Source organism: Rhipicephalus sanguineus, chromosome 9 (assembly GCF_013339695.2).
Source record: "Rhipicephalus sanguineus isolate Rsan-2018 chromosome 9, BIME_Rsan_1.4, whole genome shotgun sequence".
Lineage (NCBI taxonomy): Eukaryota > Metazoa > Arthropoda > Arachnida > Ixodida > Ixodidae > Rhipicephalus > Rhipicephalus sanguineus.
The window spans coordinates 80,343,478-80,358,316 of NC_051184.2; the positions used below are offsets into that span (position 1 = coordinate 80,343,478).

General features: G+C 47.7%; 1 protein-coding gene across 1 annotated transcript; it reads left to right on the forward strand.

Moving 5' to 3' along the window:
• The first annotated feature begins 1,258 nt into the window (after positions 1-1,258).
• On the forward strand, positions 1,259-14,583 carry LOC119405666 (uncharacterized). Its single transcript, XM_037672508.2, has 5 exons — positions 1,259-1,280; positions 2,035-2,308; positions 10,004-10,289; positions 11,944-12,140; positions 14,139-14,583. Exons 1-5 carry the CDS (start codon positions 1,259-1,261, stop codon positions 14,572-14,574), a joined length of 1,215 nt encoding a protein of 404 aa, XP_037528436.1. The 3' UTR covers positions 14,575-14,583.
• Positions 14,584-14,839: the final 256 nt, after the last annotated feature.

Here is a 14,839-nt window from a genome sequence, read left to right on the forward strand (position 1 = left end):
TGGTCGAAGCGCTGTCGTGGGGGGAACGTTCCTTATACTGCTTTATACGTTCGCTTGTTGCTCTGTTTGTTACGCTTCGTTTTACACCGAGCAGGGCAGTTCGGCACTATTCTGCAAAAGTATTATGTACCAACTACTGCGGTAATCATAGACGGGTACTGAGGAAGTGTACAGAACTTCTGGTCGTTGTGCTTATGAGGTCTGCATGGTGTAACACTCCTATGACTGGGTTTACCGCATATTACCACACTACATATTCGCAGGTGCGTTAATTGACTTGTGTGTTCAGCTGCCTCCGTAGCTCTATTGGTAAAAATCATCTTTTATGTCACGGGGACTTTGTGAGTCCCAGTTAAACCCAGTGAATTCTGTTCTCTTTCATTGCCTTCTTAGTCAATCCTACACTGCAATTTTAAAAAGTTACTTATTTTCCCTCGTGGGTATTTAGCTTACTTTGATGGAAGGGCTTATCTGCAGCGATGTGTGCCGCTCCGCGTTTACGAGCATTTCATAATTGAAATAAGCCACGACCATAATAGTGCAAAAACGTATGTGTAAAGCCCCTCGTTGCAAATCGCACTGGCACTGGCGACCGCAGAGTCTTTTGCCGCGTGGCAATTGCTTTATATTTCGGTCTCAGTTGGAATTACACGGCGACCGGGATCGGCGATGTTGATAGGGTGTTAGTGTTTGCCCACGTCACTGAATCTGTCGCTCCTCATTGGTCTCCACGATTGGCGTCAAGTGACCTTCTGCTAAGCTTTCTCCTCCACCACTTCCCTCTGCGGCAGGTAATCGTTACAGCTCACCAGTTCAGCCAGCTGCGGCATGCTGCCCGCGTTCTTGATTTTATTTATTTTTATCTTCGTTTTGTTTTTTCAGAATGCCCTTAGTAGTAGAATGAAAAGTTGTTAGCTGGTGCCTGTTAATCTTAATATCTTTGCACTCGCAAGACACGCAGACACAGTAACGGTGACAATCGCTTGCTTGTGCACTTCAGTTTGTCTCTTTTTGCGCGTGCTGGGTCATTAACCTGTATGTATAGGCTAGAACATAGAAATTTTTTAGTTTCTGCTTACCGACAAACTCTGACTACACTGTGCCTATTCATCGCAAACCAGTTTGCACTGTGCATCCAGCGTGGGTGAACAGTCGCAGCCACTGTCGTCGTCTCATTCGACCCCACTGAGACAGCAACAGCGGTTACGCCTGCTCGCTTCGGGGCCCGTCCTCTCGCTGAAGCAGCAACGAGACAGTCATGGGAGACGCCGTCGAGGCAGGTACGAATCGACAGGCGTCTTTCACTGCGTTGGCTATTGCGTGCCATAGTAAGAGTGACAAATAATACGGAAAGTTTGAAAGTACATTTAGAATACCCAATGAGCACAGTTACTCGAGAAAGGCTTGTTCCGGGGCTGGTTGGTGTCTGTGCTTTTCCAGGCGCAATGCTTGAAACGTGAGGACCCGCTGCTCGGGCAGAAACTGAAAGCATTGATCAAAAGCGCGCGCTGTTTCGACAGACATCGGTAGACGCCTCCTACCCTTGTACGGGCTGTGGTCTCACCGCTCAGTTCGCGTTGAGACGGCACATTACGAAAACCGCTTCGCTCCCTGGGACGGCCCTGTTCACTTACACCAACGTTTAGTAGAGTTACGCGAGATCGGATCCTAAAGGAGTTAGCTGCTAGCCTTACTTCGTATAACGTTCCCATTTCTTGCCCTCGCGTTCATTGCTTCATATCCTTGCGGCGAAAGTCAGTTTTTAGACTGTCTACAAACCTCACAAGGTGCATGGTCGAATGGTATGTGAGGGATATTGCGTTTTCTTGGCTTCCATAAGAGTATTTCTAAATCCAGCTTCAATTATTTCCTGCGCGGAAAAAAATCTATATTCAAGTAGTTAATTTTTAATACAATATGGTACATGATGTTATACCTTCTGCGCTTAAGCGAAAACCGCAACTGCTTTTTATGATCGTTTATTGGATCTCTTCAATGGCCGTGTCGCTGCCGCCCTGCACCTGTCGTGCGCAGGCTCCGCCCCCACGACCGCGCCTCGGAAAGTGGACGACGCCGAAATAGACAGCACCGCGGCGCGGCAGCCACCACCGCCGATGCTCGGGGCCCTCGTCGAGCTCCCCTGCCTCTGCACCGCGCTCACACTGGCGGCCACTGTGCTCACGGTAGCCCTTCCCATGATTCTGCGCGACCAGCTGCCTCCGTGCCAAGAGCCCCGCTGCTTCCAGTACGCCCGCGAGATGACGCTCTCGGTCGACACGGGCACGGACCCCTGCAACGACTTCTACGGGTATGGACACGACAGGCCGGGTTTCTATAGTCGGGTACAACTTAAAGGGGTCATGACACCTAATTTTCGATCATAATTTGTTTTTATGTGGATTAATCCTGGCGCGTTCACAAACAAGCTGGCGAAATTTTAGCGCATTTTGTCTAGCACCTAATTTATACTTGAATAAGATTATAAACACTAGAGCAGCCTCAGAGTTGGGCAACACTGGCGCACTCACGAGCAGTGACGTAACAAGCTGCTTGCTGCGCGAGCGTCAGCATTCCATAGAACAATGTTATTCCTTGGTCAGCCAGGCGTGCTGTTGAGCTATTTCAGATTTGTTTAGCTTGGCATTGAAATTGAGCGATTTACAACGGCTGAAACCTTGGTAGAAGACGGCGGCTCCACTCCACGCAGCACATGACGTCACACACGCCATGGCAATATGGCGGTCGCCACCGGTGGGCGGGGTTCATGGCCGACGACTTCTAGGGCTAATTTCACACTGCAATATTTTTTACAATCCATTTTTCATGTAGTATGTATAGGCACGATGGACCATCTGCTTATATTTTTCGATAAAACCGCAAGTTGTTGGGAACCCGTGTCGTGGCCTCGGAGAGGCCCCGCCCATATAATCGAAGTACGGCATCCGCTTCAGTAGGCGGTCTTTTCCCCCTCCCCAGAGCAAGTTGTCTAGAACTCAGCCTACTCGAGCCTCTCCTATACTTTTCTCCCCATTCCCCACAGGTGTCGCGGTTGTGGTGTCCTCGCAGGAGAGACAGTTACTGCGTCACTTACCCCCACTCTTCACCTATTTTCCCAACTCAAGAATCTCTCTCTCTCACGTTTAGAATGCTACAGACAAGGTCTTATCCTAATCTATCTTTCCTTATCATCGTCTCTTCGGAGGCTTTCGAGTCTACCTACCCTGATTGCGGGGAGGTCAGTGAATTAGGACACATGCTCTGGCGGTGCCCCTCGTTACGGGGCCCTAGTCGGCTCACAGAAGACGATTGGGACTTTGCTGCGGGCTGTCCAGAGAACCTACGATGTTGCGGTGAGGCTACCTCCCCGTCCCCACGTGGCAACGGCCCACTGCGTAGCTCTAAGAGAGTGGCGTTTCTCAGGATCCAAATAAAGTTATTGGTCTGTCTTTCTCCGAAGGTGGGGTTACCGGCCGTCCTGTTATGACGTCAGTATGGAGTGCGCGCCCATTGATTCAGGCTTGTGTGCACCCGCATTTGAGGACGAAACGCCGACGACTTTTGAAGTTGTATCGCATTATGGAATATAACAAGGTGTAGTGCATTTACACGTACAATGCGATATCGTTATCAGAGTTAGCAGGACTGGACTGCCTCAAGGATCGGCTCGTTTTACGAACCCCATCTGTTTCAAGACTTCACATCTTGCGCTGGTTTCAGGCATTACAGGTCTTTACGGTAATCGGAATTCACTGAAACTTAATCGCAGGTTATTTCTCTCGTTTTAGGGCTCACTCAGACTCGCATCAGGGTCATTACACGCCCAACGTCCCAGCCATTTTGGCATCCGTCTAAAATGTATTCGAAAAAATCCTGCTGTTTTCCTGCACTAAAAACAGTTAATGCTAGAATATTTCGGAGAGCAAAAAATTTTTGGGGACGGGGGGCCTTCCGAATTTCGCAGAGTGTCGTCCGAGTGTTGTTCGTCAGAAAACATATTCTGAGAGTATCGTTCCTCGGTGCAATGTCAAGTTTGTTTTACACATTAAGCAAAGGCGTTTGTATAAGGTGTTCGAAGCTCAATAATATTGCTGCAATTATGGTGCCATATAAGCCTCCAAAAATTTCACCAAAATGTTCTATATCTGCGTATTTTCTCTCATAATGTTGCACTATGTATGAATATCTGATTAATGAACACCAACTCTACGAAAGGTATATTTGGCGTTAGAGATATTTTCAGACCACAGAAGTTTATAGGTTTTACGAGAAAAAAATCACGAATTTTGAGAAACTCATCATTTTGGTCCACATAGAGAATCAATATACACCACGTGGTGCTCCAAATATAAATCAGGTTTACGCCTTAATCGAAAGGAAATTAATAGTTCTTCTTATATGGCAAGTTTTATTATCATTTTTTAACGAACAAAATGATTTTTCGCCACGATGGTTATCATCCCATCTGGTCATACGGCAGGTTCCTCATTGAAGTCCCCCATTGCCGTCAATGGGAAACATCAAAAATTATTTTCTTAAGACAAAAAATGTAATGGTAAAACTTGTCATATAAGAAGACCTTTTTTATTTGCTTTCGATCGAGGTAGAAAGCCGAATTTTAATTGGAGCGCCTCGGGGTGTAAATTGCGTTCCAAAGTGGGCCATAATGATGATTTTCTCACATTCTTGAGTTGTACTCGTAAAACTTTAAAACGTCTGTCCCCTGAAAATAATTTAAACGCTAGATATACCTTTCGTAGAGAAGGTGTTCATCTTTCACATATTCATACATATTGCAATATTATGAGGCAAAAAATACAAACATAGCACATTTTGGCAACATTTCTGGAGGTGTATATGGCAGAAAAATTGCCGCAATATTATTGAGCCTCGAGCGCCTTACACAAACGACGTTTCTTAATATGTAACCCAAAGTTGGTGTTTAAACCAGAAGCCACACTTTCAGAATAAATTTTCTGACAAACACTCCGATGACACCCTGAAAATTCGGAAGGCTCCAACGTGACCAAAAAAACTTTTCTCCGATATATTCTAGCACTTGTTTTCTGTGCAACAAAAGAGCACGATTTTTTTCTAATGCATTTTAGATGATCACCAAAACGTTTGTGATGTTTGGCATGGACTGACCCATCATTCAGCACACCACGACCATCCAAAAATTTTACATAAACTGGATGAAAAATTACACTCGTCTGTCCACACTTTAAACCAGGCCACTTTTTTACATGGTTTAGATCATTTCACTGCATTTTTACATGATACTTTCGGACAATTTTTATTTAGGTTTTAAGCCCTGGGAACAAAATTACAAAGTCTTTTTTTTCTAACCTGTCAATTTCTTCCAAGCATTCGCATCTCAACTCAGGGGTCGGTCTTTGTCTGAGTGAGCCGACTGATTAGATTACCTTACTAGGGTGTGGTCAACCAACTAGATCAACACATTTGACTTAGGATTATTCGTGACCAATCCGGGTATCCTCTTAAAGAGGCCCTGCAACACTTTTCCAAGTAATCTTCGAATGGCTTCATTAAAAGAGCTTACTGCCTCACGAATCGACTTCCTCAAAAATTTTCGGAAGCCGTCAAGTACAAGCAGAGTTACATGGATTTGTCGCACGTTTCAAGCGCTTCCTTTCTCCTTTTCTACTAGCGAGCCTACTGAAAGATACGCAAAGAGGGAGGTGACATGGGGGCAATAATATGCGTTCTTTCGTCAGCGCATGTCATGACCTTGAGCACTTTCCTTTCTTTTTTTTATTCGAATGCCCGGCTTACTTTCAGTGGGATGCGAGCGAGCGCGGCGACATCCCGCGGCGGCCACGGTAACTATGCAGCTCACGATGCTCAAATCAGCCATTGGCCGGGGACTTTGGGTTTATGGTGCGGTAATTTGAGTTTGTGGCATCATTTGTCGAGAGAAGAGCGAACGATTCTTAGTAGGGGTGTGCGAATATTCGAGTTTCGAATTCGACTCGAATGTTACCTAATCGAATAATTCGCTTCGACTTTCGAATAGCTAGTGTTCGAAGTTTCGAATAATTCGGCAGGACGAATATCTAAAAGCACGACAAAGACCAATGGTGCAATTTGATTAGGGTGACGTGCCTAAACCCTACTGAAACGTTCCGTATGCCATTCCAATAATTCCGCATGTTTCCGTAAGAATCTTACGGAAATATACGGCAAACATATGGATTCCGTATGGAAACATATGGCATTATTGGAATGACATACGTAACGTTTCAGTAGAGAAACTAACGCTAACGTCGTTACAGTAGGCCTTTCGTTAAAACTTTCGCCAGTATCCTGGTTCAAAGACGAGCGCATATTTATTTTAAATATGTCATTTCCGCACGTCATGCCACCAGCAAACAAGGCCAGTGAACAGCCTAGGAGACCGCCGAACTGCTAGCGTCAAAAAATAACCAGCACACTGAGCGCAGATCTTATAGTCAAGTGGTTGGAATATGCTTCAATGAGCCCCTGATCCCAAGAAAGGATGGTCCTTTGAAATATTGAAAAGAACATGAAACTGCACTTTATCCAGGCATCGCCCCAAAATTGCTTTGCGATACATTCCCATCCCTGCTATCTGGGTGCCCAGTGAGCGCATGTTTTCAACGGCAGGAAACACCGTAACATCACGGCGAGAGAGCCCGAAGCCAGGTGATGTGGAGAATCTTGTGTATTTGACTGGATATTCGATATTTTTCTGGCCACTATTCGGCATTATTCGATTCGAATTCGATTCGAGATGAAATTTCACTATTTGAACACCCCTAATTTTTAGCTGACTGATAATTAATTGTAAATTCCAGGCCGCGCTGCTGCGCTATATCGTTTGATTTCTTGTTCTCTGGAGCCTCGATTACCGATCGGTAGCGTTTTCTGACCATGCTATAAAATGTTGCAGTGGCTCAGCTCGGCTATGCCAGGACATACGTAGCGTTAGCAAAGGTTCAGCTGATTATTCTTAGCTTTTAGTGTCTCCGCAGCACGTTTAGCCTTCTTCTGTTCATTCTCCCTACGCTCAACCGCTAATTGCCAGGCAACTACTTCGGGATCCGATGAGACAAGCTTCTCCGCTCTTCTGCGTCGTTGAGCAGCATTTGCGCTCTCCTTCTCCGTGGCTATACAACACTGGCAAACGCCAGTCAGAGGCGCTATCAAGCGGCTCCAGCGCAGTGTCAGTCGGCGACTGCACAGCGAAGGCGAATAGCTGCGCGCGCCGGCGCCAGCGTGTCTGCCATGGCTACGACGTCACTGTCTCTGGAATGCGCAGACCGGCGGCGGAGTGCGCGGGAGGTACCGGCTCCGGTGCGCCAGCTGTGTGACATCACTGATCCTCGCTCATGTGCAGCACGGCTCTTGAGGAGGCGCGCGAAACTGGCTCGGCTAGGCCAGTGTGGCTAAAGCTACAAAAAGTGTTGCAGGGCCCCTTTAAACAGCGTCCAGCACCGGCTCGTAGTGCTCAGTACGACACGACGATGACGCCCACACTTCTGATAGGCAGCCAAAGTAAGCGGGACATTGTTTGTCGGTCTTGTCAAGAAGTGGCAGCTCAAGGAAAACACGGGAGAAAAACGCAGTAGACGCTACGGGCGCTGGCTGACGCCAAGTTTTTATTGCCGTCACCTGTGCCAGAAATATGTGTGCCTCGTACATGTGCCACAAACACTCAGGTATTGCACACTCAAGTACTGCTCGAGCGAACTTTGTCTGTGGGAATACAATCATTGGGGTTTTGCATCCCAAATATCATTATGAGGGACGCCGTAGTGGAACGCTCCGGAAATTCTGACCATCTGGTGTTCTTTAAAGGGACACTGAAGGCCAATAAATAACAATTTATGTCAGAGTGAAAGGTCAATGTGTGAGAACGCCTGAAACGTCAGTACTATCAAAAGCAGTGCTCTAGTAATCGCAAAATTAAGGTAAATGTAGGACACGATGTGCGCCACGAGTGGGATATTTTGGAAATGGTCCCTATGACGTTAAGAGTACCGAGTACAAATAACCAGTAATCAAACTAGTTGCCATCAAAAAAGAACCTTCCGTGCTTCAGAAGACGTAATAAAATGCTGCGCTTTCGTTTCTGTTTGACTCATGGAAAGTGGAACCTCTTGTCGTTACCATGGGGAACGGTGCGAGGGGCTCAAAAGCTTCGTTTCCGCCGAGCTGCGCGTCTCAGTGGTAGTTTCGGTATCGCGTACTGCTGCGTGTGCTTGGCTGTCGCTATTTTCGCACTGTTGATACTCTACTGCTGCTGGCCAAGCTAAGCTCCATTACAGTGAACTATACAGTTTCGGAGTAGCCCGTGGCTGCGTCTTGGCAAAGATGATGGCCACTGTTGCGCAAGAAACCGCAGCATCGGCGGCCGGGCAGTGAAGGCGGGCAACGTTGGGCACGGCAACTGCTACGTCAGGACCGTTCAGGCGGGTGATTTGAAGTGCTAACGCCATACGGAACCACTAAAATGTAATTTTCTTTCAAAATAAGCATTTCCTTGGCATGAAACAAGCAATACGAGGTTTCTGGAACGCTATTTCAACAATCAACGTCGACTTAATATTTGCCTTTAGTGTCCCTTTAACGGTTACCTAAATCTAAGCACACAGGCCTCTGCCATTTCGCCTCCATCGGAATGCGGCCGCCACCGCCGGGATTTGATCCGCTACCTCCGGGTCAGCAGTCGAGTACTATAACTACCAGACCACCGAGGCGGATGTCTGTGTGAATGGCAACACAGCTTTGTGCACATACACGAACGTGCTCGCTGCAACAAAATGTGTTTAATGGCAGTAAACGACTAGGATTATTATGCGCCAAACGCAAGGTATAAATTGTGTTAAATGTTGGGTCTCCTAAGTGAGCTCTTGTCTGAGCAAGGGCCCCGACGGTCCCAACTTATCAGGATGAAAAGCTCGCTCTTCTTCTCAAAGATGAGAAAGGGGATGAGGTAAGCAATACTTAGATGAGCACACAGTGGGCTTAAGTTTTTTTTAATAATAATAATATCTGGGGTTTAACGTCCCAAAACCACGATATGATTATGAGAGACGCCGTAGTGGAGGGCTCCGGGAATTTCGACCACCTGGGGTTCTTTAACGTGCACCTAAATCTAAGTACACGGGCCTCAAACATTTTCGCCTCCATCGAAAATGCAAGTGGGCTTAAAGTTTTCCTAGAAATCCTGCTTCCCTTAAAATGCTAAAAAACTCATGCTATGTCAACAAGCGCACCTTCGCTTAAAACCACTTAAGTGTGAATAGGAACGTATTATCTGTAGAATGGAAAGAGGTTTTTTTCTCAGTGTTTCAAGTTCTGCGAAAGAAAATAAGATGTGCTTTACTGGTCAGCTCATATCCGCATGCTTCACATTTGGGTTTATCTTGCTTTGTTGTGATTAAGCTGCGCGTGTGTTATGTGTTGCCTATGCGCAGACGGCATAGTAGCACTTCCTTAACACGTTCTTGGTGTGTGCGAGGTTTCCATTCGCCTAACACAGGTTTTACTAGGTGTAGTTTGTTATTGGGTTCATTGTTTCACGCAGACTGCTTTTTCTCCTTAGTTTAGAATTGACTAACTTCATGCAGTCATTAGGAGGAGCATTTATTTTCCTTATTTCTTTGTGACGAGCTCGTGCCGCGCATACGTTTGCTTTCTCACTGCCACTAATTCCAACGTGGCTCGGAACCCAGTAGGATTTAATCTTCTGTCCTCGTGTGGTGGCTTTATTGCATTGTGTTTAACATCCCCCAGTAGTGGTCTAAAATTCATTTGCAACGCTGCGATCGTCTTGCGCAGGCGTATTCTCGGATTGCGTTGTTTCTGTGCAGAGTTCGCACCATTTGTGTAAAGAACAGCTTTTCTTTTTTTTTCTTTTTTGGCGAGTTTTCTTAAGTGCGCGGTCTGTAGGCCTAGCATGGTTCGTCCCGCACTGACTGATGCAACTGGTGCCGTGCCTCGCTCGCCCACCATGCAGTCACGTGTGCGGCAACTTCGAAGACTTGTACCCGCCCTACTCGAGCCTGCTCTCTGTGCTGGGCACCCGGGTAACCGAGTACCAGGACTCCGTGCTCAACCGGCTCGAGTTGAGTGCGGCTATGGAGACGCCCGGCGAGGTGACGGTGGCCGCGTTCCGCGTCTGCGTCGAAGAGTACCGCAGCGGCTATGATGGTGGCCTGCGCGCCATTCGCGATCTCCTCCGGGATCTGGGCCTATACCTCAGGGCCCAGAAGGTCACCTACACCGTAGAGAACGTGTTCGAGGTAAGCCTAACCGAGGCATCGACCACACCATCGAGAACGTGTTTGGTTAAACCTAACAGACACACCCGCTCCAACGTAATGAACGTGTTGGACGCAAGCCTAGCAGAGGCATCCGCTACACTATCGAGAACGTTTTCGCTGTAAGCCTAACAGAGACATCAAGTACACCATCGAGAAAGCTCTTAGGTTAAGCCTAACAGACGCATCCGCTGCAACGCTGAGAACATGTTCGAAGTAAGCGTAACGAAGGCATCCACTATGCCGTCGGGAACGTGATCAAGGTAAGCCTAACAGAGGTATCCAGTACAGTGTCGAGAATGTGTTCGAATTAAGCGTGACAAAGGCATCCACTACAATGTCGAGAACGTGTTCGAGGTAAGCCTAACAGAGAAATCGGCTACACCGAGGACGCGATTGGGTTAAGCCTAACCGACACATCCTCAGTAGTGTTGAGATCATGTCCGATTTAAGTGTAGCAAAGGCATCAACTCCACCATCGTGTGCGTGTATGAAGTAAGCCTAACAGATATATCCATTTCGAACGCCATTGCACACCACCCGGTAGTTTCGTCAGGTCCGTTGCCCCTAGATTCCAAGGAGGGGAGGTTGTCAACATAACTTTTTCCGAGCTTAAATTATACTTACTTACCGCGTCGATGCGGTATAGAGCTCTCAGATATTCGTTAGTGTTGGTGACAGTGAACCACCGAACCGGTTCGTCAGGGTGTACATATGGTACGTCGCTTTCTCAGCCAAACACCCTCCTATGTTGAGACCTACATCTCTCTGCGGAAGCACTGCGCATGCACATCGGTACCGTGACAGCACGGCGACAGCTCACTCCGTCCATATTCCGATCGCGTCCATTCAAAAGAGAACATCAACGTACTGACCTTATGGCTTAATGCTACATAACCTCGGCCAATATACCACTATATGTCGCGAAGGCATTGTTACGCTAGCCCCGAAATTTGAAATAAAGTTGACTATCAAATTAAATTATTTTGTCCTTCACAGCATTCGTAATGGGTTTGTGCTATCCTTTCACTGCGCGGTAGTGTTTCTGCAATCGAGAAAACATCTGGCAGTAGAAAAGTATGCGTGTAGACGAATGTATGCGTGTGCGTCAAGGTTTCAAGAGATTGCGGATGTAGCTACCACCACGTGGTCTCTCAAGTGCAGCATGTGGTTGTCAAGTGCAGCATGCGCACGGGTATGGGGGCAGGGGGAACCACCTCCCCCTTATCTTCTAATGGGGGCGCGAAGTCTGCCCATTCCTTCACTTAGTCGGACCTGCCCCGTCATTGCTTAAAGCCTACGGTTATGGGCATGCAGGTTTTTGACGTTAATGGAAGCCGAGGGCCTCTGAAGAAGTGTTTGCCTCTAACCTTTACCCTCGGAGAGCCAGGGACAAAAGGCAGGCCGTTGTGAGAAGCCCGTCATTGCTTCACTTTCACTGCATCCATTGCAAACCTTGTTTTCTTCCGGACACGACCAATGGGGAGGGGGGGAGGCGGTGTGGTGAAACTTTCACCCCCCCCCCCTAACGGAGAACCCTACGCACGCCTATGCATGCGGCATGCTGCCTCCAAGGCTAGTGCTTAAAGAGTTGTCCCTTACAGAGCGCAAGCTCACTCGCCCTTTCATTGTGCAGGGTATGCTGAGGATGTCCCTGAGTTTCGACCTGCCTGTGCTGGTGCGAGCCGTGCTGGGGCGCTCCCTCAAGCAGACGGCGCACAACAAGCTCGAACTTCAGTTGGACCTGCACGTGCCAGTGCCACCCGTCGAGCGCACCGTCGACAACATCGAGTACTCGCTGCGGGCCGTGGCTCAAAACGGTACCTTTAGCAGGTACGTGCTCTATACTCATCAGCCACAGTAGCATCGCTATCATCGCCTGCATCTACTTTCATCGCGAGCCATTCTTATCAAATCAAATGTTTATTTTTAGTCTGTACAAGTGTTTATTTTCTATCTGTACAAAATAGAGAGAGAGGTCTGTGTAAAAAAAGTTTTGGAGCACTTGCTTGATCGGGAAAATGGAGGCAAGCGAAGCTTGGCCTGTGCGTGCATGACGAACTGCTTTTCTTGCTTTCTTTTTCTTTCCTTCAAATTAAACACCGAATCTAAATTATTTGCAAAATAAATCGCTCTACAATAGAGTACGCAGCAGACTTGTACACGTTACAGAAAATAAGCACCCGATTACAATTACAAGTACTTCAAATGAAATTGATTACAGTGGCCAATTACAGCCCCAGAAAAGTAACTGAGCAACTACAGAAATGTAATCGATTACTTTTGCCTTACTTTCCTTAAAACTTTTATTGCCGTAGCACAACACAAGGAGTAAACTACAACGAACTGGTGTGGCTTGCGTAGTAGAGAGAAGGCTGGAAGCTTGCGTGAAGGCCGAGATGCTTACTGTGGCTTCTGTGACACGCTGTTAACTTTCAACAGGAGCTGTTTTTCAAAGTTGTCGTCACTGATTCTTCCGCGTTTCCTCGTTTAGAGGTCAGCTGCTATACTGAATACTCTCTCAAGGCATGCAGTGGAGGGAAGGGCGGTATTATAACGTAGGAACACCTTGCGCACCAGCTCGTAGTTGCGCCGTGCTTCGATGCTGGTGTCCATGTCCTCTAAGAAGCATTGCGCTTAGCTGCTGCTGGCACATAGATAACGCACTGCAGGTAAGGCCAAGGAAAAGGTGAAAAAATAGGCTCTGTAAGGACCCCGGTCGCGCATATATATATATATATATATATATATATATATATATATATATATATATATATATATATATATATATATATATATATATATATATATATATATATATATATCCACGAAAACTCCTACAAAGCAGGATTCTCCGTACTTAAGCCTATCAAACTCAGTTGCAAATAGAGCGTCTTTCCTGTAAGTCCTGTGTCCCTTTCGTCGGTAGTTTTTCATCGACAAGTTTTTGGCTCATTATCTTAGAAATGTCGGGAGGCGGGCCTGTGAAAGTGTATCCACCGAAATGGAGAGTCGGTATTGGACCAAAGATATAAATGAAAATCCTACCTTCTGCGCGCCCATCTTACAAACCAGGGGCGTAGCCAGAAATATTTTTATTTTTGGGGGTAGGGGGGGGTTCAATCATATTTTATGTATGTTCATGCGTGCGTTTGTATGTGTGCGTGTATACGCAAGCAAAATTGAAAATTTTTGGGGCGGAGGTTGAACCCCCCACCCCCCCCCCCCCCCCCCCGCTTGGCTACGCCCCTGTTGCAAACCTAGCTGTCTAGCTGTGAGCAGTCCGCTTACGGCCCAAGACATCCTCAAACACCAATGTCGCACGAGAGAACGTCTTGCCCCGCCGCATCGGCAGCTGGGAGTAGCAGAAGCTCGCGCATACAGAATAGAAACGCACACCTATCGCCACTTGGAAAGGACCCACCACATGAATTCCACATTACATGCCGGCGCTTGCGCATGGTGTGGTGCACGGCCGTCACTGCCACATGTGATGTGGGAATGCGCAGTAGTACCACGGGATGCATACTCGCCTATGTTATGTATTTACCTAGGGAGCCGTGGGAGATGGCTCGACCGGGGCTGGAGGTCGAAAGAGGCCTCTCGGACCAGGCGGAGCGTGTAGCCAGGAACACTGTAGTCCTGGAATAGGAACCCACCTACCCACTCTTTCCCATTCTACCCATTCCCTTATTCCCATTTCCCTACCTTGAATAATCAATAAAGTTTTTCGTGCCACCTTTTTCTTGTGAGCAGCGGTGGTTTTTCGAGCGGGGCTATTTATACCTGCAACTTGCTCTGGCCTTGTCACATCGTTGCTTGGCGACGCAGGTTCCACCACCTGGCGTCCGCCGTACTCGGCTCCCTGGAACTCCTGCAGTCTCGGCTGGCCTCCGTTCCGCACTGGGACGGTGGCATGAAGTACGTACGCTTCGGCGACGTCCAAGGCGCCCTGCTGTCTTTCACGACGACGGAACAACTTCTGAATGTCAGCAACGACGCCGTAACTGCTAAAGGATACTTCGACGACGACAGCGAGCTCGCGACGGGCAACCCGGAGCGTTTGAAGGGCTTCGCCACGTTCGCGGTGGACCAAGGTGGTGGCAGTTTGCTGAACCTCGTCCGGTACTTGCTCGTCGAGAGGCTGCTTCCGGTCTCCTTCTACGGTCTGGCCGACGTCTACAACATTACGGCCAAGGAAGCGTTCGGCGTCCGTGTCGCTGCCTGCAGGTATAGGCAGCTCAGACGCCGCGTGCAGAGCCGGTAGCCGTTCATAAACGTGCTGACCTATTCAATGCCTCCTAAATCCGCAGGCTGTTTTCATAAAATTTTCTGTTCGTAAGAACTTTTCAGATTCCTGTCGCGTACCACCACTATTACTCGGAGTTATACTCTCACATGTTTACGTTTTGCCATCAGACGGCGGACCTGAACGACATGTCATGGGCTTGCCTCAGAGTAACAGGGCAAAATCGAACATATATTAAAGGAGAGCAGTGGGAGACCGCACTGTTCAGCGCAGACCCAGAAGT